General features: G+C 31.9%; 1 protein-coding gene across 6 annotated transcripts in view; it reads left to right on the forward strand.

Moving 5' to 3' along the window:
- Positions 1–25348, forward strand: part of Hace1 (HECT domain and ankyrin repeat containing E3 ubiquitin protein ligase 1) — an 88052-nt gene that overhangs the window by 33362 nt on the left and 29342 nt on the right. For all 6 annotated transcript variants that reach the window (XM_058575380.1, XM_058575374.1, XM_046430697.2 and 3 more), the window contains 10 exons: positions 3498–3594; positions 3767–3868; positions 4919–5025; positions 7910–8060; positions 14502–14827; positions 15390–15458; positions 15706–15793; positions 22079–22190; positions 22286–22383; positions 22565–22652. In XM_058575380.1, the coding sequence (XP_058431363.1) occupies positions 3498–3594; positions 3767–3868; positions 4919–5025; positions 7910–8060; positions 14502–14827; positions 15390–15458; positions 15706–15793; positions 22079–22190; positions 22286–22383; positions 22565–22652 (1238 nt within the window). The remainder of the gene's footprint in view (positions 1–3497; positions 3595–3766; positions 3869–4918; positions 5026–7909; positions 8061–14501; positions 14828–15389; positions 15459–15705; positions 15794–22078; positions 22191–22285; positions 22384–22564; positions 22653–25348) is intronic.

Raw genomic sequence — 25348 nt, forward strand, 5'->3', positions numbered from 1 at the left:
AGTCTTTTGAGTTCTTTATGTATCCTGGAGATTAGTACTGTATCTGATGTGCTTGTGGTAAAAATTTTCTCCCATAATGTAGGCTCTCTCTTTACCTCAATGATTGTTTCCTTTGCTGAGAAGAAGCTTTTTAGTTTGAATCCATCCCACTTATTGATTCTTGATTTTATTTCTTGTGCTTTAAGAGTCTTGTAAAGGAAGTCAGGGATTAACCCGACATGATGAAGATTTGGGTCTACTTTTTCTTCTAGTTGGTGCAGGGTCTCTGGTCTAATTCCTTGGTCCTTGATCCATTCTGAGTTGAGTTTTGTTTATGGTGAGAGATAGAGGTTTAATTTCATTTTGGAAGATGTTTTTGAATGAATTGAGTCACTGTAATTTCATGCTTGAAAAATATTTTATATGAAACAGTGACATTTATAATAGTAAATATAAGTATGGTAATATAGAACTGAGATATTCCCATAGTCTGAATGTTGGAATGTGATAAAAAGATGTTTTTAGAAGTACATTCTGCTACTACTATATCCCCCTATATCATTAAGGGTTTTTTCGTTTTTTTGGTACTTAGAATTCACCAAGGGCCTTGTACATGCTTAGGTTCTAAACTAGCAAACATCAGATAGCTTTGAACAAAGATAGTTATACAAGTCCGTGTTGAGAAGTAAAACCAAAAAACATTTACAGGCAGACTTTTAATTGTACTTGTGATATTTAGATTTTCAAGTATTTTCTGTATCTTCAGATAACTTTCATTCTGTTAGGAAAAGTAAGATTTTGTTGAGATGTATAGATACAGTAAATTAGTGAGACATGTATTGAGTTTTAGAGCTTTGTAATAGTTATAAAGGGATAAAATTCAGAGCATGGATTCATAGTTCCTGCCAGGCAACTCCTTTTAGTTATCAAACTCTGTAAATAGCCAGTAGACCTTAGACTCAGAATTATAAACTTAGATTTGGAACATCCCCTTTGAAAATACGGTCATTTTGTTTCAGGCTATTCCAAAAAATATTGCTTCTATTTGTACAATTATATATTCTATCCAAGTTCTCAAATTCACAAAGTCTGAAGTTAGAAGAATGAAAGTGTTTGAGAGATCACTTCTATTTCCTCTTCAAGGAAGTGAAAATTATCTGAATCAATGTTAAAAAAAAATCCATTTTGTTAAGTTTAGTTGCTTTTCTCACTTTCAAAGTAAAGTTTTTGTATTAGATGGTCTTTTTAAATTGTGGAACTTCTTTGAGCATTTGTTAAAATCAGCCTTATATTTTAATGTCTCTGAATTGTAAATTTATTTATTTTTGTTGACTTTATTTTGAGTCAGAGGAACTCATTGAATAAAAAGACCTAGGGTCTAGTGATTGCTACCTCCAGAGTATAATGGTTCTAACTGAAAGAGTAGTAGTACAAGGAGAGCTATCAGAGAAAGGCATGTGGATAGGAGAGTTGTTTATTCTAGACTAGATTGAATAGCCAAACTGAGTGGGTTGATAAAGGTTGAAAGCTAGATAGATATTTTTTCCTTGTAATTCTCACTTGTGTTCTTCCCTTAAGTTCTTATTTTGATGCTCTTTTCTTTTTCTTTTTTTTTTTTTTTTAACAAAGAAAGTGCTATGAAATGTGTTTTTTAAAAAAATATTGTTTTTTTGTAATCATAGTTGGATACAATATCTTTATTTTATTTATTTATTTGTATGTGGTGCTGAGGATTGAACCCAGGGCCTTATTTTTAATATTTAAATTCTTTTGGAGTAAGTAGTCTAAAAATTTGGGTGTTTGTGGTAGAAAGGAGGTCAGGATAGACTTGAGAAAGGGATTAGGAAGTGAATGGAAGGAAAAAAATTGATCAGAGTTTGATAAATAGTTACATATCTCAAAATGTTATGAGTTATTGTAGGATTCATATTAACCATCCATAATTCATAGAGAAAGACTTTAAAAGATTTTATTTTTGTTATGGAATCCAGATATTTTACTTTTCTTTTTTTATTAAATTATTTTTTCTAATTTATCACATTTGACGGCAGAATACATTTCATTTCTTATTACACATATAGAGCACAATTTTTCAAGTCATTGTTGTACACAAAGTATTTTCACACTTTTTGTGTTTTCATACATGTACTTAGGGTAATGATGTCTAACTCATTCCACCATCTTTTCTACCCCCATGCCCTCACTTTTCCCCTCCCTCCCCTTTGTCCTATCTAATTTTTCTCCATTCCTTCCATGCCGCCCCCCCCCCCCCCATCACCATTATGAGTCAGCATCCTCATATCAAAGAAAACATTTGGTTTTTTGGGATTGGCTAACTTCACTTAGCAGTGTATTCTCTAACTCCATCCATTTACCTGCAAATGCCATGATTTTATTCTCTTTTAATGCTGAATAACATTCCATTGTGTATATATATATCAAAGTTTCCCTATACATTCATCTACTGAAGGGCATCTAGGTTGGTTCCACAATTTAGCTATTGTGAATTGTGCTGCTATAAACATTGATGTGGCTGTGTCCCTGTAGTATGCTGTTGTTTAAGTCCTATGGGTATAGACCGAGGAGTGGGATAGCTGGGTCAAATGGTGGTTCCATTCCAAGTTTTCCAAAGAATCTCCATACTGCTTTCCATATTGGCTGCACCATTTTGCACTCCCACTATCAATATATGAGTGTGCCTTTTCCCCCACTCCTCACTAACACTTATTGTTGTTTGTATTCTTTATAGCTGCCATTCTGACTGGCTTGAGATGAAATCTTAGAGTAGTTTTGATTTGCATTTCTCTATTCGCTAGAGATATTGAACATTTTCTCATGTATTTGTTGATTGATTGTATATCCTCTTGTGAGAAGTGTCTGTTCAGTTTCTTGGCCCATTTATTGATTGGGTTATTTGTTTTTTTTTTTTTTTTTTTGATGTTAAGGGTTTTGAGTGCTTTATATTAGTGTTCTATCTGATATGCTATTGGTAAAGATTGGCTTCCATTCTGTAAGTGCTCTGTTGACTTCACTGATTGTTTCTTTTGCTGAGAAAAAGCTTTTTAGTTTGAATCCATCCCATTTATTGATTCTTGGTTTTAATTGTTGCACTATAGGAGTCTTATTAAGGAAGTTTGGGCCTAATCAACATAATGGAGATTTGGGCCTACTTTTTCTTCTATTAGGCACAAGGTCTCTGGTTTAATTCCTAGGTCCTTGATCTACTTTGAGTTGAGTTTTGTGTATGGTGAGAGAGAGGGAGGTTTAATTTTATTTTGTTACATATGGATTTCCAGTTTTCCCAGCACCATTTGTTGAAGAGGCTATTAAAATATTTTATTTTTAGACTTACAAATGATTTTCAAAGATAAAAACTTGATCTTCCAAGATGTTTATGTCTGTTTGTGTATGTAAAGCAAATATATCAAATTAGTAAAATATGATAAATTGGCTATTTAAGTAAATTTATTAAAAATAAAAAAATATTTTATTTTTAATTTGGTTCTATTTCTATATAGTCATGGTCAGAGAGATACAGCACAGATTCTTCTATTACGAGGAGCCAAATATTTGCCAGATAAAAATGGAGTAACCCCTCTGGATTTATGTGTACAGGTATGTTTTCAATATATATTTTGAGCCCATTTAAGATAGAAACTGAGAATAGTAAAATCATTTTTTTCATAAGTGAGTGGGTGAGTGCAAAGATTTTTATACTGTGAAGTATAAATGACTGTTAAGAAAAACTTTATTTTCGAAGTTGAGTAATTTTAAGTCTTGTTTTTAGGGTGGATATGGAGAGACTTGTGAAGTATTAATTCAGTATCATCCTAGGCTTTTTCAGACTATTATTCAAATGACACAGAATGAAGACCTCCGAGAAAACATGGTAATATAATTGTGCTAGTAACTTGGAAATGAACAAGCTTTATTCAGGCTTATATATGTGAAACTTTCCAAATGTGCTTAGTAATTTTATTTATTAATACAAATATTTTAATAATTTGAATATGCTTATCTGCACTATAGAATAAGTATGAATTCCTTTTATTCCTTCATATCCATGGGTTCTCCATGCATGGATTCAACCAATCAGGGGTCAAAAACATTTTTAAAAATTGCATACGTACTGAACATTACAGTTTTTTTTCTTGTTGTTTCTTAAACCATATAGTACAAGAACTATTTGCATAGCATTTTTATTGCATTTGGTATGAAAAGTGATCTAGAAATGATTTAAAATATGTGGAAAAAGGTTCATAGGTTATATGCAAATACTATGCCATTTTATATAAAGAACTTGAGTATCTGCAGATTTTGATATCCTTGGGAATTCAGGTGTTAGTCCCCAGAGATACCAAGAAACATATGTAATAATTAACAAACTTTGGGCTAATATTTGGCCTTCTAACTCTTCTGTTCTGTGGATCTTTGATCTTCCCTTAGGATAACTATTCCCTGGGAAAGAGGAAACGAATCTGAGGAGGAATGTCATGTTATGATTTGTAATCACTAGTTTACCAAGCACTGTTTTTTTTTTATTTTTGGTTTTCTTTTTGCTATGCTGGAGATTAACTCCAAATCTTTCTGCTGCTTGGCTACATCCCCATCCCTGAGTGCTATTATTTATAGTAGCTATAATCTTAGAAAAATTATGGAATTTAAAATTTTCTGAAATTTGAGAAGTCTGGAGTTAAATTTTCAAAGATACACTAAGTGATTTTTATTCTCTTTTTTTTTAATTGTTTACTGTGTAATTTTCAACAAAATTTTATGTTATCATCTATCATATTAACTTTTAAATTTATACAAAGCAAAGTATAAAGGTTTCTATTTTAGCTGATTGGCTTTAAGGTGTTTATTAAATTAATAAGTACTTAATTTTTTGACAAAATTTAATAGTTTATTTAATCTCAATTTTTTACTTATAAATATTTAGCTACGGCAAGTTCTGGAGCATTTGTCTCAGCAAAGTGAAAGCCAGTATCTAAAGATTCTAACAAGCCTTGCTGAAGTTGCTACAACAAATGGTCACAAGCTGCTTAGGTAAGTGTTTCAGCATTTCAATAGGTAGCAGTTTCTACCTGAATAATTATTCTGTTAGGTGCCTTTTTTCAGTGGTAAGATATTATGAAAATTTGCTGACGTATCATTATTTTATTTAAAAGGACCAAGATAATCACCTAAAGAAACTTTGATCTTAAAGAAACTGAAGCATACTTGAATGAGTTTTGGCATATGTGTTTGGAATTTTTTGAAAGTATTACTTAGACTAGTTATGTAAGTAAATACACATGAAGAAGAATCCCAAAAGTAGTTCAGGAATCTTGCTCACTAATTTATAAAAGTGAGTATAGGCTTTTCTTCAACTTTTCAAAATACTTTTGAGATTTAGCATGAAGTTTTCTCCCTACCCTGTCTCATTTCGTTTCTTTATTCTTTTTTTTTTTGGATTTTTTAATATTTATTTATTTTTTTTTAGTTTTCGGTGGACCCAACATTTTTATTTTATTTTATCTTATTTTTAAATTTTTTTATTTTAAAAATTTTTTAAAATTTTTATTGTTGGTTGTTCAAAACATTACATAGTTCTTGACATATCGTATTTCACACTTTGATTCAAGTGGGTTATGAACTCCCATTTTTACCCTGTATACAGATTGCAGAATCACATCGGTTACACATGCACTGATTTACATAATGCCATACTAGTGTCTATTGTATTCTGCTGCCTTTCCTATCCTCTACTATCCCCCCTCCCCTCCCCTCTCCTCCCATCTTCTCTCTCTACCCCATCTACTGTAATTCATTTCTCCCCCTCGTTTCTTTATTCTTTCCAGAAGTTTTTGTGATTTTAGTGGCTCATCACTAAGTCCATGGAGTTAATGCTTTTATATTACTTCATTTTATATATATGGCATTTTCCCACAGCTACATTCTTTTGTGGTTAGAAACCCTAATTAGGAGTAAGTAGTTATTAAGAAATGCCCTTGAGCTATATAATTCTCTGTTATTACATATTAATTTATAAATTTGACCCTCTTTTAATTTAGATGCTTTTCCCTTTGTATTATTATTATTATTTTTTCACTAATCATCTCTATATTGATAGGTCATGATTGTCTCCTACCTTTTTAGTTGCTACTGAACTTTTTTCCTCCCAACAACATGCAGGTTCTATAATTCATCTACATTGTCAAATTCATGATTTTAGTCCTTTGTTTCATTTTCCCCTCAACTTTTCATATACTTCAGATGAGAGTCATTTTCTTTACTCTAAGACCCTTTATTTTTTCTTGGTGCCAAGATCACTTTCTTGCATTCTTTAAACTGTTCAAAGTTTCTTCAGCAGTTCTACTCAATATACAATTTGCTAGTTTAAAAAATTATTCTATTTGCAACTACTTTTAGAATCCTATCTATAAGAATTATTGAATTCCAGGTTCCCATAATGTGCCTCTCTTATTTTAGTCATTCCCAGTATTACACGTTGTTGATGAAGCCTTTCTAAGATTCAGATATGCTAATTAAAAGCATGGTCCTTGGAGCCTGCCAGACTCAAGTTTAAATCCACACCATTACTAACAGTGTGGCCTTAGCAACTAACTAACTAAAGACACACCATTTACTAACTGTGTGGCCTTAGCAACTAACCTTTTGGAGTTTCCTTTATTGTTCATCCATGCATCTAATGTGTATTTTTGAATGCCTGCTGCCAGACACCAGACATTCTATTAGGTGGTTGTGAATAAAACAGACAAGATGTCTCCTTATATTCAATTTGCCGTTTAGTTTGGATTTTGTTCCATTTTATTAGAAAGTGGTAGTAAATACTTTAATGAATACACATTTTCAATTCCCAAATTATTAATCCTTATTATTATTTTTTTTAATGTTAAAGGTATACTAGAAATGTTACCATGAATTGGGTAAAATATGCAGAGGACTTTTGATAATTAGATTCATTACAAACACAATTATGCCATTCTGCCTGAAAATTCATGAAACTCCTTACTCTGTTTGTGCAACAGTTATAATACAAAATAATTGATATTAGAGATTTCAAAATAAAATATTCCCTAGACCCCCAGAATTATTTATAGATATATTATTAAATTAAGTATGAATTTAACTGAAGTTCTTCAGCTTCTCTGTGGAAGAGGAATGATTGGTATTTGTGATTATGACTAATCCCAAGGTACTTTGGGGTTCTGAAGGGCTTTTCGATGTGTTTAAGAAAGTTTATATTTTGTATGATTTAATGTTAGTTGAATTTTTTTTCTTTTCCACATTGGGGTTTATTTCTTATGTTTATGTGGAGTCATAGTACAACCCATTACATAGAGAACAACCCTAATGCAATTAGTTGGTAACTTTAAGATTATTCAATTTGTGAATATTCTGTATGCCAATAATTGGTTACTCTTGTTGGACAGGGAGGGCTATGAAGTTATGGATAGACTAGATAGAGTTTCAGCGTCTTAGTTTAAACATTTGAGCAATGGGTTGGTCTGCTTTTGTGCAGCTGTATACTTTTACAACATAATATTTATAGAGTTGGTTCTTTGTGAAATGTTTTCAGAGTTCTAAATAGTTCAACTTAAAAATGTACTTTTGGAAGGGAGAATTGAAGATTACCTTGAAGTTGGTGTATCAAGATACCAATTGTTCTAGAGGAGTATTCCCCCCCCTCCCACATTTACACCTTGATCTTGGTTATATTCTGGGTACTTTAAAATTACCATTCTATTAATAAGCTATTCAAATAATGTATATTCGATACTTTGCTGTTAAACCATTTTGTTTCCTATCATGATAAAAAGAGAATTTTACCCCAGTTCTATTATGAAGCTAAAGGTCAGTGAAATGAAACTGTTGAAGATATAGTTTGTTTGCTCCATCTAATCTGTTCATGTTTTAATTTTTTCAGCCTATCTAGCAATTATGATGCTCAAATGAAGAGCCTTTTAAGGATTGTGAGGATATTTTGTCATGTCTTTCGAATTGGCCCTTCCTCCCCCAGTAATGGAATCGATATGGGTTACAATGGGAACAAAACTCCAAGAAGCCAGGTGTTCAAGGTCAGACAAGAATATGTTGTTGTTAGGCAGACATATGTAAAAGATGAATTTGACAAAGCATGCCTTCATTAATCAGACACCTCACAAACAGGGTGTAATTTTGGTTCATATCTGTACCACTTGTTTTTTGTTTTTATTTGTGGTCTTGGGCCTTGCACCTGCTAAGCAAGTTCTCTACTAAGCCACATCCCCAGCCCACCTCTACCATTTTTTAAATTAGGCACACCTTTTTTCTTTCAGTTCTCTCTAATCAACATAAAGTTTAACTGGTGAGCTTTCTATATTTTCTTACATATAAAATTTTTATTTAATTAGTGTTTTATTGTAAGCATAGAGATAGTTAATGTTTAAATTTAATTTTATTGGATGTTTTTAATGTAATAGGCAACTACCATTTAAAAAATTCTTATTAGAAAGAAAATATCTAGTTTTATTAAATTTTATTATTGTGTGTATGTATGTTGTGTGTGTGTCTCTGTATGTGCTTTTAGAAGTAAAGTTACTTGCTGGGTGTGGTGGTGCACACCTATAATCCTAGCAACTCGGGAGGCTGAGGAAGGAGAATATCAAGTTTGAGACCAACCTCAGCAACTTAGTGAGGCCCTAAACAACTTAGTGAGACCCTGTCTCAAAAAGTAAAAAAAAATGGACTAGGGATATAGCTTAGTGGTAAAGTGCATCTAGGTTCAATCTGTTGTACCCCCCTTAGAAAAAAGAAGTAAGGTTGCTTTTATTTACTAGGTGTACTAACAGTTAATTCCAGGGATTACCTCAGGAAAGAATCATTGAGAAATTTTCTTAAAATATTTTGTATTGCTTCTGCAACGTTTTTTAATACAGGTACAAATGAGTGGAAGATTGATCCTTGGAAGAATGATTCCATATAAAACCAAAGGCAGCATTGTTACCCATGTTAAATTGTAATTTTTTGAAGTAAAAAAAAAAATAAAAAATAATACACACACACACACAGGTAGATAGATATTACTTTATTGCTATTAATGCTTGTTTGTAGTACTGTATATATTTTATTTTTTGGTGATACTGGAGGGGTGCTCTACCACTTAGCTATATCCCCAGCCTTTTTTATTTTTTATTTTGAGACAGGTTCTTGCTAAGTTCCCCAGGCAAGCCTTGAACTTGTGATCCTTCTGCCACAGCCTCCCAGGTAATTGGAATTGCAGGCATGTACCACTGCACTCAGCATTGTGGGATTGCATTTAAGTTAATATATTTTAATGGTTATTATTATTATTACATATATTTTTTGTGGTGTTGTTTATTAAACCCAGGGCCCTGTGCATGCTGGGCAAGTACTCTGCTTCTGAGTCACACCCCCTGCCCACTAATGTTGTTTTTCAAAAGGTAATTTTTCTTCAGAGATTTTCATGGTATAAAGTTTTCTTTTGGCATTCATGAACTTATATTTATTTTTATTTTTATAGTTGTAGATGGATAGCACGTCTTTATTTTATTTGTTTATTTTTATGTGTTGCTAGACATCGAACCGAGTGTCACACAGTACTAGGCAAGTGCTCTGCCATTGAGCGCCATTACATCCAAAAAGCAATGTTTTTATGTGCTACTTCCTTGAAAACTAAATTAATAACTCTGCTATCTATAAAATTTGAAGCTAAATTGGTAGTCTCTGTTAAATGATTCTTTTTTTTGTAACATGGAAAAACTGGCAGATACTTAAAAATAAATGTTTTGCAAACATTTTGACACTTGTGTATTTTTAAGTATTAGAATAGGTATAAGAGAAAATCAGTGTTGGAAATAAAGTTTTCAGTTGTATACATGTATGTACATTTATAGGCCTTCCTCCATCGTGCTACCTTTTGGATGAAGAAAATTATGCATCATCTTTTAATTCAAACTGACTTTTCGTATATCACCTCCTCTAACACTAGTTAGGATTGACAACTTGCTGTCATTTTAAATCTCAGTCTAAATTATTGATTTATTCTTTTAGTGCTGTTTAAAGTGAGTTTTGATTCTCATTCATATCATATTTAATTGTTCTTCATGCATTCTGGCATAGCTCACTGTTAGGACTGATTCTACCCTTGATTTTACTTTCAGCTCATCCTTTCTGTTCATCTAAAATGATAAGTAGAAAATCAAATCAGTTATAGATATGGTCACTGTTATCTAAATTCGGTATAGATTATATTCAGTATTGTCTGATTTTCATTGTTTTTAAAATTTAAATCTGTCACTTACTTGCTAATTGATATCAGAAATCAAGTGTATGTTTTTTTTTTTTTTAATTTTTTTAAGTGTATGTTAAGTAGTCTCTCTACAGGTATTTCATGCTCGATTTAAATGTCAATTTTCTATTTAGGCAGTCAGTACACTTAGGGTAAAAGAAGATGTCATTCTTTTTCCTTTTTATGGAATTCAAACTTTGTGTTTGTCATGTATCTGTGATTGATATATATATATATATATATATCTCCAGCTATCTCGATATCTGTCTATAAAGTTGTTTTCTTCCAGTTTATTTTTTTAGTATCTTCATTTTTTTTTTTATTTTTTTTTGTGGTGCTGGGGATTGAACCCAGGGCTTTGTGCATGTGAGGCAAGCACTCTACCAACTGAGCTATATCCCCAGCCCTTCATTTTATTTTTAAAGGTGTTTTCTGCATCATGAATAAGTGCTTTTGCCTCTTTGACCGCTTATTTTCTCTTTAAATTTTTAATTTGCATTTTGGTAAAATGTTTTTATTCCAAAACTCAGGTAATTAAAAAACAATTAACAAGTGTTGACTTTTAAGAAATTTATTAGTCTCTTTCTATCCAATTTTATGAATAAAACATGGCATTTTGGGGAGATAGCAAAATGATCTGCCTTTCCACCAGTCTGGCTGAAAGTAGACATTGTACATTGCCATCATGCCTATAAGGTCTCCTGCTTTGTGGGGTAATACAGATTAAAAATCTTTATTGCTGTTGAGTTGCACAACATTAGACTGGGAATACTATTTTAACTTTACCACATTTTGTGTAAGGTAGCAATTGATCTCTACTTTCCATTTCAGTAACTAGGTACTCTAACATGTCACTTTATTGTTAGGATTAACTAATGGGTTTTCCATTAAGAATGAGTGGGTTTATAGGCCATGTGTTTTTAGTAGGTGAAATTGTTTAACATCCTGTTATTAGTTTTCTGATTTATATTAGAAGTCCTTTAAGTTAATCTCAATACTAACCATTCTTTCAGTGTTTTCAGAGATTTTCATCTAGAGCCTTTGGAACTTTGGAGTATTTGAAGGAGAAAGTTGTTTTTATTATTATAGTGAGTAAGCAAGCATGAGGAAGACAGTTTAGGTTATTTTGAATCTGATGTGCCCTTTTTTGAGTGTGAAATAGTAAGCTGTAACTGTTAATGGTTTCATAGAATTGTATTTGGAAAATTTGGAAGCCAAGAAAGATTGAAAAATTAAACTTCAATATCTTTTGGGTTGTGACATTTAACATTATTGAATTGAAATAGACTAACAAAGAATTTCAAGGCAGTACCCCTTATTAATGAACTGTTAGTATCAATTTCCTGTCACATTTCTACTTTACTTCAGTACATCTTAAAATTTAAAAAATTTGTTCAATAAATTTGGAATTCTGTATTATAGTGTAGAAATATAATTTTAAATGTTTGTAACTCATCTATGATTGTCTTATTGTTACTATAGAGGTAAATGTGGCAGTCATTCAATAACATGAAATGAAGCATTATTTTCAAAGTGCCGAGGAACCTGCTACTATTTTCTTTAGTAATTCACTTATTTTTCAGTAACAATTTATATGTATGGTGTTTTGTATCCTATCTAATATATTTATTATTTATGAATATTGAAAGCATCACAGATATGGTATGCAATAGTTTATTTTTATTTATATTTTTGCAATGCTGGAGATGGATGTTAGCCAACCACTCTGTACCAATTAGCTAGAAAACCAGACTGCAATATTTTATTTTAAAATTTAAACTTTATTTTAATCTTTTTTGTCTGTGGCTGCTGCCACAATTATAAATTAAAGTTATTTTTTATGGTATTCTTGTTTGTGATTCAGGAGTGATTTTTTAAATAGATCTTCAAAGAGACAATTTCTTATGTAAAGTTACCTCATGGTTTGAATTTAGGTTTAGTGTATGTGTTGTGAAAAAAGGAAAGGTGGTAGGAAAAAGAAAAGTAAAGAAAGACCCCTAGTGGCTTATATTCTTTTTCTTTCTATTCCTTATTGAAAACTCTTAACTTTTAGGATTTTTGTATCTATCTTTTCATACAGATCCATTGTATTGTTATTATTTTGGATTATTCAAAGTTTGCCTTTAAATTTTTTTGCACATTGCCAGTATTTGAAAATAGGATTGTGAGAGTTTAGGCCCAGTGTTCATCTATATGATCAGCCTGTATCATTCTTGCCTTAGGCCTCATCTCTATCCACTGTGTCCGTTTCCAAGGTTTTATCACTTTTCTTTTTTCTTTGGTTTGAAGTAATTTACGTGACCACCTGTTCTTTCTATTTTGGAGTTCTTTTTCTAATGTAAAGCTAAATAGTTTGTGACATAAAAAGTTCTTATTCAGCTTCTATAGCAGGTTTACTGTTTTGCTCATGAGGAGTAACTGTAGGCTCAAACTTGGATGGTGATTATAATTCTAAGCCATTTTCAGTAAAAGTGTCATGTCACTGTTTATAGCAACTGCCCTTCCTTAAACAGCAGAGGCCTCAAATCTTTCAGCTGTGGCCTAAATTTAGAAAAGCCCTGTTTGTGGATGAGTGGGGTCCTTATTTCAGTCTCATCCAGGGTAATATTAATTTCTCTTTAAAAAGGAAACTGCTTTCCTGCTTAATTAGTTAGTGTACTAAGTTTTGTTGATTGTAGTAGTGGTAGTTCAGTTTATTTGTTTTGTTTTTGCTTTTTGGTTCACCGTATGAATGAAGAACTAGGGATGATTTAATTATTTGCAAATAATAAGTACAATATTCTGGTTACTTCATAAAGTTCTGGATTATTGAATAAACAATGAAAATATTGTAAAGGTATTGTTAGATAATAATTGAGAAGAATTTTCTGGCATAACAGGTTATTAAAACATTCTCTAAGATTTCAGAAACAAATATGCTTGCGTGATCTTTTTTCATAGTATTTTCTAAAAGTAAGATTATTTGTTTAGTTAAAATATTTTAAAATATTTAAAATACTGTGTAAGATGAATGATAACCCCTCTACTCTCTCTTTAACTGTTAATCCTTATTTGGGATTAAAAATATTCTAGCAGCTCTTTTAATAAAAAGTAGTTGGACATTTATATTTGTTTTAAAACTACTAATTATTATAGATCATGTTTGTATTTCATTTTTTTTAGTATTTGGTCCTATTGCAGCATTTTTTATAAAATGATTTAAATATAAAATGTTATTTACTCTTAATTCACAGAAGACATTTCACTATTCTCAGAAATATTTGAAATATTGTAGGAGTAAAAAAGCAGTTTGATTCCCCTCTTCCCCCTTATTATTTTTAAATGTTAATCTTTTTAAATATATATATATATATATAAAAGTTGTAGTTGGACACAATCTTTATTTTATTTATTTATTTTTATGTGGTGCTGAGGATCGAACCCAGTACCTCGCACATGCTAGGCGAGTGCTCTACTGCTGAGCCCCAGCCCCAGCCCCATTAATCTTGGAATTAAGAGTTTGCAAGGAGCTGTGAAGGCATAGCTGAGTGGTAGAGTTTATGCTTAATGTGTGTGAAGTCTTGCATTTGGTTCCCCAAACCACAAAAAAAAGAATTTGCTAATTAGTATTTTGATAGAAGTTTGGTAATTGTGCTTCTTTATTAATTATTTGAGATGGAATGTATGTATAAACAAGATATATTGTATGATTATATACTTATTCATAGAAATGTCATATTTTAATCATTTCTTATGATAAATTATCAAAATTCTAGGAATTCATGTAAGAAAGGAGAATTTTAAACTGTTTATTAGGTTCTTTGGGAATTCTAATTTTATTTTAAGTTGGAAATGGCTTATTTTTGTTTTATTGAAAATTATTGATAATTATTGACAGTAAATGTTAGGGGTGTTATGAAAGTAATGTATAGTCTTAAAACTAAATTTTTGAAATTGAAAGAAGAACAATTGCTTATAATTTATTGTTAGATTTTAGTTTTATCTTTTTATTACCAGGAATACATACACAAATAATTAAATTTTGCTATAAATGAAGAAATTATAATTTATATGAAACATATATTTTTGTTACTTACCTTGAAGCATTATTGTCATTTTAATATGGGAAAACTGAAGTATCTAGAGTAAATTTTCTCTTTTACACTATATTTCTGGCTGTGTGGGTTTTTTTTTTTTTTAATTATGCAGTTTAAGAATGATGTCTAAAAAACTTTTCTTTTCTTCATAGCCTCTGGAATTGCTTTGGCACTCATTAGATGAATGGCTAGTTTTAATAGCTACAGAATTGATGAAAAACAAAAAGGACTCAACAGATATCACTTCTATTTTACTGAAACAAAAAGGCCAAGATCAAGATGCCACTTCCATTCCACCATTTGAACCTGGGAGCTATGAAAATCTATCCACTGGCACAGGGGAATCTAAACCAGATGCTCTTGCAGGGAAACAGGAAGCCAATGCAGATTGTCAGGATGTTATTTCTATGACAGCCAACCGGCTAAGTGCTGTCATTCAAGCTTTTTACATGTGCTGTTCTTGTCAGATGCCTCCAGGGTAAGAAGGTTTCAGCTTATTATTTTTTGCTCTCATAAGTGAAGAAGAGATATGATGTTTTTGTAATTTCAATAACAAGAAGTAATTATTGATGTTTAAAGATCCTATTCTAATCTTGTTTTAGAGTACTCATTGTACTAATCTGCTTCTAGTACAAAATTTCTTTGTAGAATGGAGAATGTCATTTTATATAGGATATCTTAATTATATGTTTGAAATTCATAGAGCAGAGATGCTCATACTTTCAAGATTTTTTAAAAAGTTACTTGTTTATGTCATCTGTTATTGAGAAGTTTTATATATATTATATATATATATATATATATATATATGCACACACATATGTGTGTGTGTGTGTGTATATCTATACATACATATATACTATTTCATTCTACGTATTGACTAGGCATGCCTTAATTTTCTGAATTTATAAAGAAGATCCAAACCCAAGTTCTTTCTTATGGTCTACAAGCCTGTCCAGTTCAATACATATTTATCAGATTTTCTGTATCTTATCACCAATGTTTGTCTATGTATTCTGATTTTTGCCTAATCCCCACAGAATGACTTCACCCCGTTTTATTGAATTTGTCTGCAAACATGATGAAGTTTTAAAATGTTTTGTTAACAGGTAAGGGTTTCTGAGATTTCATGGATTGTCTTGGCACTCTTTCTTCTCTTTAAGTTTGGTTTCTTCCAAATAGAAAAAAATGCTATTTCTGTTTCCATTCAAAATGTGTTCAATAACAATTCAAAATGCAGTAGGAGAGGATTAATATATTTTTCTTTTATTTCAGTTATCTATATATCTGAATTTGCATTTCATTTAATGGTATTTGTATTTCTTGTCCATTTAACAAAATATATTTTTCTTTTAGAAATCCTAAAATTATTTTTGACCACTTTCACTTTCTCCTTGAATGTCCTGAGTTGATGTCAAGATTCATGCATATCATAAAAGCACAGGTAGAAATTTTCTTCATCTTGTTTTTAGTCTTAGTAATGAAATAAATTTTTAAAATTCAAATATTATTGAGTGTGGTCAGCATTATACTTAAAACCTCCTGTAAGTAAGAGGGATGGAATTACATGTTGCTTTAATATGAGGAATAAATTTTCTTCTTGAAGAAATGTGTATTGAGTGCCTACTATGTGCAAATGCCCGTGCAAAGACTACAGAATACATTACTACATTTCCTGAAGTGAGTTTCATGAATCAATAGTCCTGTGTCGTGGATGGTCTTTGAGAAAAGGATTTTATCCCCAAATACATTTGGGAAATAGACTTATGTCCTGTGGAAATATGTAAAGTACATGAGTAGCATGTTAAAAGGCTTTGAGAAAATCTTTGGATAAAAATAGTGATTTAACATTGCTAATCTTTCTAAACTTACTTGACCTGACAATCTTTCCCCTTATGAAGATTGTACCTATTTATTCCATATATCTCATGTTTTGTGAAAAAATGCTAGGGAAAAACTTGTTTTGCTTCTAACCAGTTATATGACTTTGGGCACATTTCTTAACATCTTTGACCCTTGATTTCTTCATCTATAAAAGATAATGAACCAACTTTGTAGGACTGTTGTGAAGAGTAACTTGTGAAGAGTGCTTGGTATATATGCTTAATAAATGGTAGTTGATTTGGAGATAGAAATCACATTTCTCCAAGAGGATCCGAATTCAATCTAGCAGGGAAGGTAATATATATACCTATAAGTCAGTAGTTATGTATCACCTGGTTTTTCAGGAGTTTAAGGAAGGAAGAACTTGCTTTTGGTTGCTCTAGTGAAAGGAAATTTCAAAAAGGAGGTAGATTTTAAATGACTTTGAAAAGCTTGAGAAACGTGCAGTATTTTGATGGGAGTAAAGAGGAGGACAAATATTGTAGCCAAAATATGGGCTGGCACATGCAGGTGGAAATTTCAGTTAGGTGGAAGTACCTGGAAAGGTAGAATAGGTTCATATTGGAATATTGTATTGAGCCTTGATTGCCAGATTGCAGAATCTTCTTTGTTTGCTAGACTGTTTGGAAGCTTCAGGAGAATAACAGATCTTGGCAACATTTTAGAAAATCATTTTAGAAAATAATTTATCAGATGTAAAGGATAGAATGGAGGCTGTGATTTCATTAGTAGTCATGAGATAATAAATACCATAAGGTTTTTAATGTCTTTAGGAACACGAACCCTTTCAGAAGTTAAAAGAGCTAAGAATTCATTTTTGTAAAATTATACAGATGTACATAGGGATCTTTTGATTCCTGTTTAATAATGATTATGTAAAAGAAGGCAATGGTAATAACTTATGCTTATTGAATGCTAATTATAGGTTTAGTACCATGTATTTGCTTTACATTAATTATTTAATTCTCCGAACAATCAGCTGCTTTTACTGAATTGAAGGGGTTAAATGACATGTTTAAGCCATTCAGCTATTAAGTGTAAGAAATAGGATTTAAAAGTCTATCTGGTTCTTATGTTTATTTTTGTTGTGGTGGTGGCAGTGATGCTGGGTTTTAAAGCCAGGGCCTCTCACTTGCAAGGTAAACTCTAACACTGAGCTGCATCACCAGTGTCTTAAATCCATATTTTCTCTCTCTCTCTCTCTCTCTCTCTCTTTTTCTTTCTTTGTGTGTGTTTCTGTGCATATGTGTTTGTTTCTAGGGATTGAACCCAGGGCCTTGTGCATGCTAGGCAAGTACACTACCACTGAGCTATATCACTGGCCCCTCAAGTTCATTTTGTTGACCTGTACTATATGGCTATCTACTAGGGCAAATGAGATACTAGGTAAAAGAAGCTTTTAGTTGTTGAAAAAGATATAATTTGCTATTTTTAATACTATTTCTGTTTTTCATTTTTCCCCTTTCCCAAACAGTTTAGTCGAAAAGCATCTGCATTAGATATCTGTCCTTTTAACCAAGTGAGAGAGTTTTGTTAACTTACCAGGATGAAGAATATTCACATGCATCCTGCTGGCCTAATGTGGGGCTTTGGAGTTTGGGTGTAGTAAAGAGGTATCTGTTTAGAAGAGGGCTCATGATGAGATAGATGAATTGGAGTGGCGTAAGGAGGAGATCCATGTGGAAGATGGTGGCAGCTTCTCATAGTTACTTGACAGAGCCTCAGTGGGGTGGTGAACATTCTACAGTGAAGGGGTCATGTCAACAATAGGAAGTTGGTTATATATGGGAGGTGGAGAGGAGGTGAGTGTTGATCAGATAAGTATGGGAGCCTAATGTTGGAGAAAGGAGTTACAAAATGGAGGAAACTAGAACAAATTCTGTGTTATTAAATTTGAATTAACAGATATCAGTGTGAACAGAGTTTTCATTCTTTAAGATATAGCAAACTTGGCATATAGCTCTTGGTCTTTAAATAACGTTCTAAATGAAGCAGGGCCCATTGGAGAAATGGTGAATTCCAAGGTCAGGTTATGGAAAAGTACAAGATGAAACTGTAACATTTTCTTGTGCAGGAAAGTAAAGATGTGTTCAAAGAATCATGGAATTATGTCAAAATGACTCAGAATCCAGTTTGAAATGGATTCCTATTGGCCAAATTTGAAACAATTGGAATATCAAAATAAGTAATGATAATAGCATATTATAAATAAGATAGGAATTCATGTATCTATACTGGAAAAATTAATGAATGAATTTGGAAAGTTCTATAAGGGGTGGGTATTTATAGTCTCAAAATATCTCCTCACAGAGTACTTATTACAAAGAGAAAATGGGCGCTTTACAGTGGAGAAGCTTTGCAGTAATCAGAGCAGACATAGAAGTGTGCCAGCTAATAGGATACACTAAGAAGAACATGGCCTCACTTCTGTGATGTTTTTGCTAAAGATGCATACCCTAAATCTAAGTATGAGGAAGCATTAAGCTAACTCTGATAACAGGGATGTGCTACAAAATTAAGTGAACTGCAATCTTTAAAAGTGTCAAGGTTATGAAAATTAAGAAAACATTGAATAACTGTAACCAGAGTGAAGGAGATAGAGAAACAAGATAATTAAATGTAGTTCATGAATCATTATGCTCATAAAGGATATCTTTGGGAAATTGTCAAAACCTGAAATGGGGTCTGGGAATTGGATACAGTAGTGTACCCCAGTGTTCCTGATTTTTAATAGTTGTTAACTGGTTATGTAGGATAATTTCTCTGTAGGAAATATATATAGAAAGTATTTATGGGTGTACTGGGCAGCATGTTGGCAACTTACTCTCACATCAAAAAAAAAGTGTTCTGTACTCAGAAATTTTTTGTAACTTGGAGACTGTTTCTTCCAAACAAGTTGAAGACCAGCTATTTCTGAAGGATTGACTTCTTCTTCTGTTGGTGGTTTTCAGGTGGCCAGTAGTTAAAGGGAGACACATTTTGTGTTGCTGTACAAATGCTATTAAGAGGAGCCTCTGTAATCAGTCCTGTTTTGTGAATTATATATGGAAATGCAGGTACTCAGAAAGTTTACATACAAAAATGTGCCTTTCAGCTTTGTAGAGCTGTGTATGTATATGTGTGACTGTGTGTGCACGCATGCGTGCACATGTGTATATTGGTCTTATAGATATCTTTATTAGATTTTGAAGGTAGCAATTGGTACCTTTTAATGTTCTATATGAATTACTTAAAAAATTGCATTTGTTTTTATTTCTTGGTTCACATTTTATAGATCCAAGACAGTTTAATATCTTAAAATGGCAAGTAAGCTTACTGTCATGTATTGTCATAATTATTGACAATTTTAACATTTATGGGAGTGGTAATAGACCATCATCTATTTATTGTTGTGGATGTTGAGTATTTCCACAAATTACTTAGCTTCTTAGTGCTACATATCTTTTGCTTCTGTAGATGGGGCTAAGCGTACCTTTTTTTCAGTGTTACGAGGGTTGCATGTGATTAATGCACCTTAAGGTCTTGAAACAATACCTGGCTTATTGGTGCTTAAAAAGCATTAGCTAATTTGTGATTATAATTATGATTATTATGTTCTGTTGCATTATTTTTTAAATCCTCACAATAAATCCTTGAAGTAGGTATTATTTTATCTATTTTATGAGTAAGAAAACAAGTTGTGAGGGAATTAGTAATTTCCTTAGGATCACAAATTCAGTAAGTGACTGAGCCAGCATTTTAAACCATGCTTATGTGACTTTAAAGCTCATACTTAAATATGTTGCTTCAGTGTAAAGTTTTGTTTTCTCCTCTTTTACCAAAATTTTAGAAATAATTAGCATTGAAACTTCAAGTACGTTATATTCCAGTCTGTTTACTAAAAATTAAGTACTTAGATGCATACTATATGTGAAAGAGCAAATATTAAGAGATAGAAGTTAATCTCTCACCAGTTATCTAAACTAATAATATTGGTTATCTAAACTAATAATATTTTATTAAGAACTAATAAAAAGCGTTAAGTCTTTTAAAGCAAAACTAATATTTAGTTTAGCTCAACTAAAGAAGTTGACTGATAACCTAGAAACTTCCTGAAAGGTAACTTCTTTGTGGTATTGGGGGGTAGTATTGCTCATCCTTACCTTTTGAAACCTGTAGCTTCTGCGGTATTGTGCCACCTTGTTTATCCTTTAACTTTGTTAGTGGTGTGTGTTATTTGCTGAGCAAATTCTCAATCCTGACCTCGGATTGTAAATTTCTTTCTTCTTGGTGGTTATATTCTGTTCTCTTGAACAAGGTACCTTAGCTTGTTTCCAACTTCAGCTGGACTCTGTTTTCAGTGTTTCAAGTGTAGCAGAGTCAAGTATTTATTTCCAAACCCCTAATAGTTATATCCTACAATAAAATTAAATTCAGGATACATAAAACCTTGTTTATTGTTTTCCCATCAGTGCCTTCTAGGAGTGTGGCAATAAGTTGTGGGAGAAAGTTTCTTTCTCTCCAAGTTATATCTGTTAGTAAGTTCTATCTCTAGCGATCTTCTTTTACTTTTCATTTTTATTTAGAGGAGTAATGGCTCTTAGATTTACTTCATAGTTCCTCTTTCCTACCACTATGTGGACCTCATTATTTAGTAGCTGTTTTTATAACTTGTACTTGGATAATCTCCCTTTAAATTGGTGCCACACTCACTTTAATTACTGTATTATATTCTTCTAACCAATATACATAGTGGCTCCTGTATGTTTTACTGAATTCTCAGGATCCTTTATTATGTGCTCAGTTTACTTATACAAACATTTTTCTTTCAACATGTATAGAAGTAGAATTCTGTTTATACCAGTGCCTTCACTACATCTTCCAGAGGGACATGATTTCTCCTTCTGTACCTTTCTCTTTGTCTCTCTTTGTGCCCCTTTTTCTCCTTGCTTGAGCATGTCCTACTGAGCTTTAAATTCTAGTTCAGAAAATGACTTGTGAAACCTTTGTACTCCATTCATCTTCAAGTTTCTAAATTCTTAGTTGCATCAGTAGTTTGTACTTCACTTTTTAGAATTTGATATACACTATTGTACTGTTCTCTGCTATTCTCATCTCTTCAACTTTACTAAGTATTAACATGGAGAGTGACACTTATACAGCTTTTATGTTTTAGTATTGGCACATACTAGGTACTCAATAATACTTTCAGATTAATCATAAAAATTATAGATCACTTGCAGTTTGCTTTACCTGTTAGATGAATAAAAGGCAGAAATTTTCTTTACCATTTAAGAGATCTTATTCTTCAATGTTTAGGGTGGAGGAAAGAAAGACAGAAGGATAACAAATAACTTTCTAGTTGCTGTCTGTATTTCAAAAGAGAAATAAGAATGAATATAGGTATAAAAGATTATTTTCATAAAAACTGAAGTGGAACATTCACTGTAACTTTTTCTGGGTGTGAAAATTCATTCTTATAAGCTTTGTTGGGTTTAAAATAAATTGAGAATAAATATGTTCAATTATATATCCAACATTAAGTTCTTAGATATAACTTATCAGTATTTCCTATTGAAAATGTGGGAATTTTATGTTTGATCCTAGCCATATGGCCAAGAAGCAATGAAAATATAAGGATGTTAAAAAATACATTGTCTAGGTTGTCAAAGTATTTCAGCTAACATCTGCCTTTTTGTGAATAGTTACTGAAATGTTTGAACATTATCTAATAAATACTTATTGCGAATTAGAGGTCTAAGAATGATTATTTGTAGAAATTTACTAGCATTTAGTATGCTAATAAATCTGGTAATTAGGTGACTGAAATATTATTAATATATTTTCCTGTCATTTTTTTGGGTAGCCATTTAAAGATCGCTGTGAATGGTTCTATGAACATTTGCATTCAGGACAACCAGATTCAGACATGGTGCACAGGCCAGTAAATGAAAATGACATTCTGCTGGTTCACAGAGGTATGTTTAAAAAAGAAAATGATATATGTGTGAGGCACAAAGTACTTGTTATTATAAATTTTAATATGTAAAATTAACTAATGCTACATATTTAGATTCTATTTTTAGGAGTAGCTGTGAAGTTGTATCAAAAGCAAATTGTGCAAAGCTAAAACAAGGGATTGCTGTACGATTCCATGGAGAAGAAGGCATGGTGGGTATAAAAATAAGTTATTTGGAAATCACTGTATATAAAAGAAACACATTTGAATGAAGCTTAATATTTAATTGATAAACAAAGAAATTTAATGTTTTAATTTTGTTCTCATTCAGAAAAAAAGTTTCCAGCATAATATATTTCTGTTGATGCTAAATTTCATTTTCTTGAACCTTAGGGTCAAGGCGTTGTGCGAGAGTGGTTTGATATTCTGTCTAATGAGATAGTCAATCCTGATTATGCATTGTTTACCCAGTCAGCGGATGGTAAGTTGTGTGGTCTTGATTTTTTTGGTGACTTGTCATATTTTTCAAACTACTTCAGTACATTTTGTTGATTCCCACAGTAACCCTGTGAACTAGATGAGGCATTCCCATATCAAAAACTGTAATTCAGAGTTTTTGTCTATATTGACAAGCTGACAAGTGGTAGAACCGAAAGTGGAACTTAACTTAGTGTAGTAGAGTTGGTTTCCAAATGCTTGTCTTGAGGTCCTGAACAAGTTCTTATCTGCCCTTTGAAATTTATTCAATTGATATTTATCCTTTAGCCTACTTTTTTTTTAATATTTATTTTTCGGTTTTCAGTGGACACATCTTTATATTATTTTATGTGGTGCTGAGGATCGAACCCAGCGCCCCGCGCATGCCAGGCACATTACCGCTTGAGCCACATCCCCAGCCCTAGCCTACTTTTTTGGCTAACGTTTTCTTCCATAAAATAGTGTTGCTAGTAATGGACTTAAAAAAAAGTCCGTATTTGGAAAAATAAAAATTTGCTAACCCTATTTGAGTTTCTACATCTAAAATTTAGTGTGATTCCTCCGTTGTGAGAGTTCTGCTTCCTTTATGTTTCAAAAATAAATTCTGTTACTTTATTCTAAAAAGAAAAAAAGATATTGGTTATGAAAACCAAAATCTAGAAATTGTGATGTTAAATCTTAACTCATAATCTATTTATGCATGCTGACTTTTTTTTTTTTCAGTTCTTTTAAGAGATCAAGACCTGACAACTACAAAGCTCTTACCTAACCATATAATACAGATGAACAGCTCTCTTTGTGGAAATGGTTTTTGGACCTATAGAGTTGTAATTTGATATTATAGACTCAATGGAATTGGTTACCACCTCATTTTTGTGAGGGTATGTTTGAGAGCTCTGTAATAAAGACTTATATTTGAAGTGAAAGTAGGATTTTAGATTTCAGATGCTTTGCGCACAGTTCCATTGTTTTTTCCTGCAAATTTTTTCTTTCTCCAGTATTTACATTCTTTTACAAGGAGAGAATACCTAATTAATTGTAGCTTCTGACTGCTTCCAAACAAGTGTAGCAGCAAATCTCCATTTAATAAGAAGGATTACTTGAGGAGAGGCCAACAGGAGTGGGCTGCAATGAAGCTAGGAAGCTGCAGGCATTCACCTATGTAATGCGCTCCTTGGGTATTTGAAATTACTTAAGAATATGGGACTGCCTGCTTTAATTTTGTAACCTTTGATTGTTTGCTCTTGGTGAATTTAGTGTCTTTGTGAACAGTATGACAAGTTCAATGAAGCGCTAAGTTTAAAGATTTTAGGCCTAATCTCTAAAACTCAATTCAGCATATTTTAGGCTTTGCTTTTCTTTATAGTCCCCTCATTCTGCCTCTGTTTAGTTTCATACCTGAAATTCAGATTTGATGTGAAAATCATTACTAGAGGTACTTCCTTAATACCACGTAACAAAGCAAATGTTGAGGGGATAGACTGTAAAAATTGTGGTTCTTTTTGTAAACTACATGATTTCTCTTTAGGGTCATGGTTTTAATAATAATTTAAAAATCTAGGTGAAATATTATCTTGTTATTAAGTTTAGTTTCATGAAGGAATTTCATTTAGGATTTAAGAGTTCCTGAATGTGGGGAACATCTGGAGAGACTGTTATTTGTAACAATTTTTTTTAAAAAAACTTATTTTCTAATCAAATTAAGATGCTCATGATAGAGAAGCAGCTTATGATACTGTTTGAGTTTGGATTTTGGGGTTACATTAGGTGTTAATATTGGCTCTGCCACTTTTTAAATTTGATATTAGACTAGTGAAGTTAACCTTTAATTGAAAATGGTGATAACTTGTTTTATAACACAATGAGAATTCAGTTAGTGGATACGTCAGTTAGCTGAGATGTGAAAATGTTTATTTTGATGCTTGGCACAAAGAAAGCATGAAATAAGTATTAGATACTGTTACTATTATTCTTTGAAAATAATTATGTAGTAGGATTTCCTTCTTGAAATTGTATTTTCAGGGCTTGAGATATAACTCATTGGTAAAACATTTGTCTTGTGTGCACAGGGCCCTTTGACTGCCAGCACCACACAAAAAAGTTTTTCATTATATTTTGAAAAATATCTCAATGAATCATATTTATCTGAATAATAGTTCAGAATTTACACATGCCAATGTTCAGTCATCCCTCAGAATCTGCTAGTAATTGGTGCAGGCCCCCTCTAAACACATCATAATTTGTGGATGGATGCCCAAGTCCCTTCTATAAGATGGTCTGGTATTTGCATTTAACCTATGCATATCCTCCCATATACTTTAAATCATCCCTAGATTACTTATAATTTTTTTAAACATTTATTTATTTTTTTAGAAGTAGTTAGACACAATAGCTTTATTTTATTTATTTATTTTTATGTGGTGCTGAGGATCGAACCCAGCACCTTGCATGTGCTAGACGAGCACTCTACCACTGAGCCACAGTCCCAGCCCCAGAATTTTTAATAGTGAAAACAAGAACCTGGGACCGTCATAGTTGTGAGTATTTTGAACTTAAAAATCTTAATATAAATTTTATACTCTGTTTTAACTAGTTTTCAAGTTAAAAACTATTTATTATTCCTGTCCTGAAGATTTTTATCCCATTTGCTTCCTTTTTTTCCTTTAAATTTCTCCTTATCTATTCTTTTTAAGAATCCAA

The sequence above is a fragment of the Marmota monax genome, unplaced genomic scaffold (assembly GCF_021218885.2).
Source record: "Marmota monax isolate L192 unplaced genomic scaffold, Marmota_monax_Labrador192_F-V1.1 WCK01_AAM20220418_F8-fsc00013, whole genome shotgun sequence".
Taxonomy (NCBI): Eukaryota; Metazoa; Chordata; class Mammalia; order Rodentia; family Sciuridae; genus Marmota; species Marmota monax.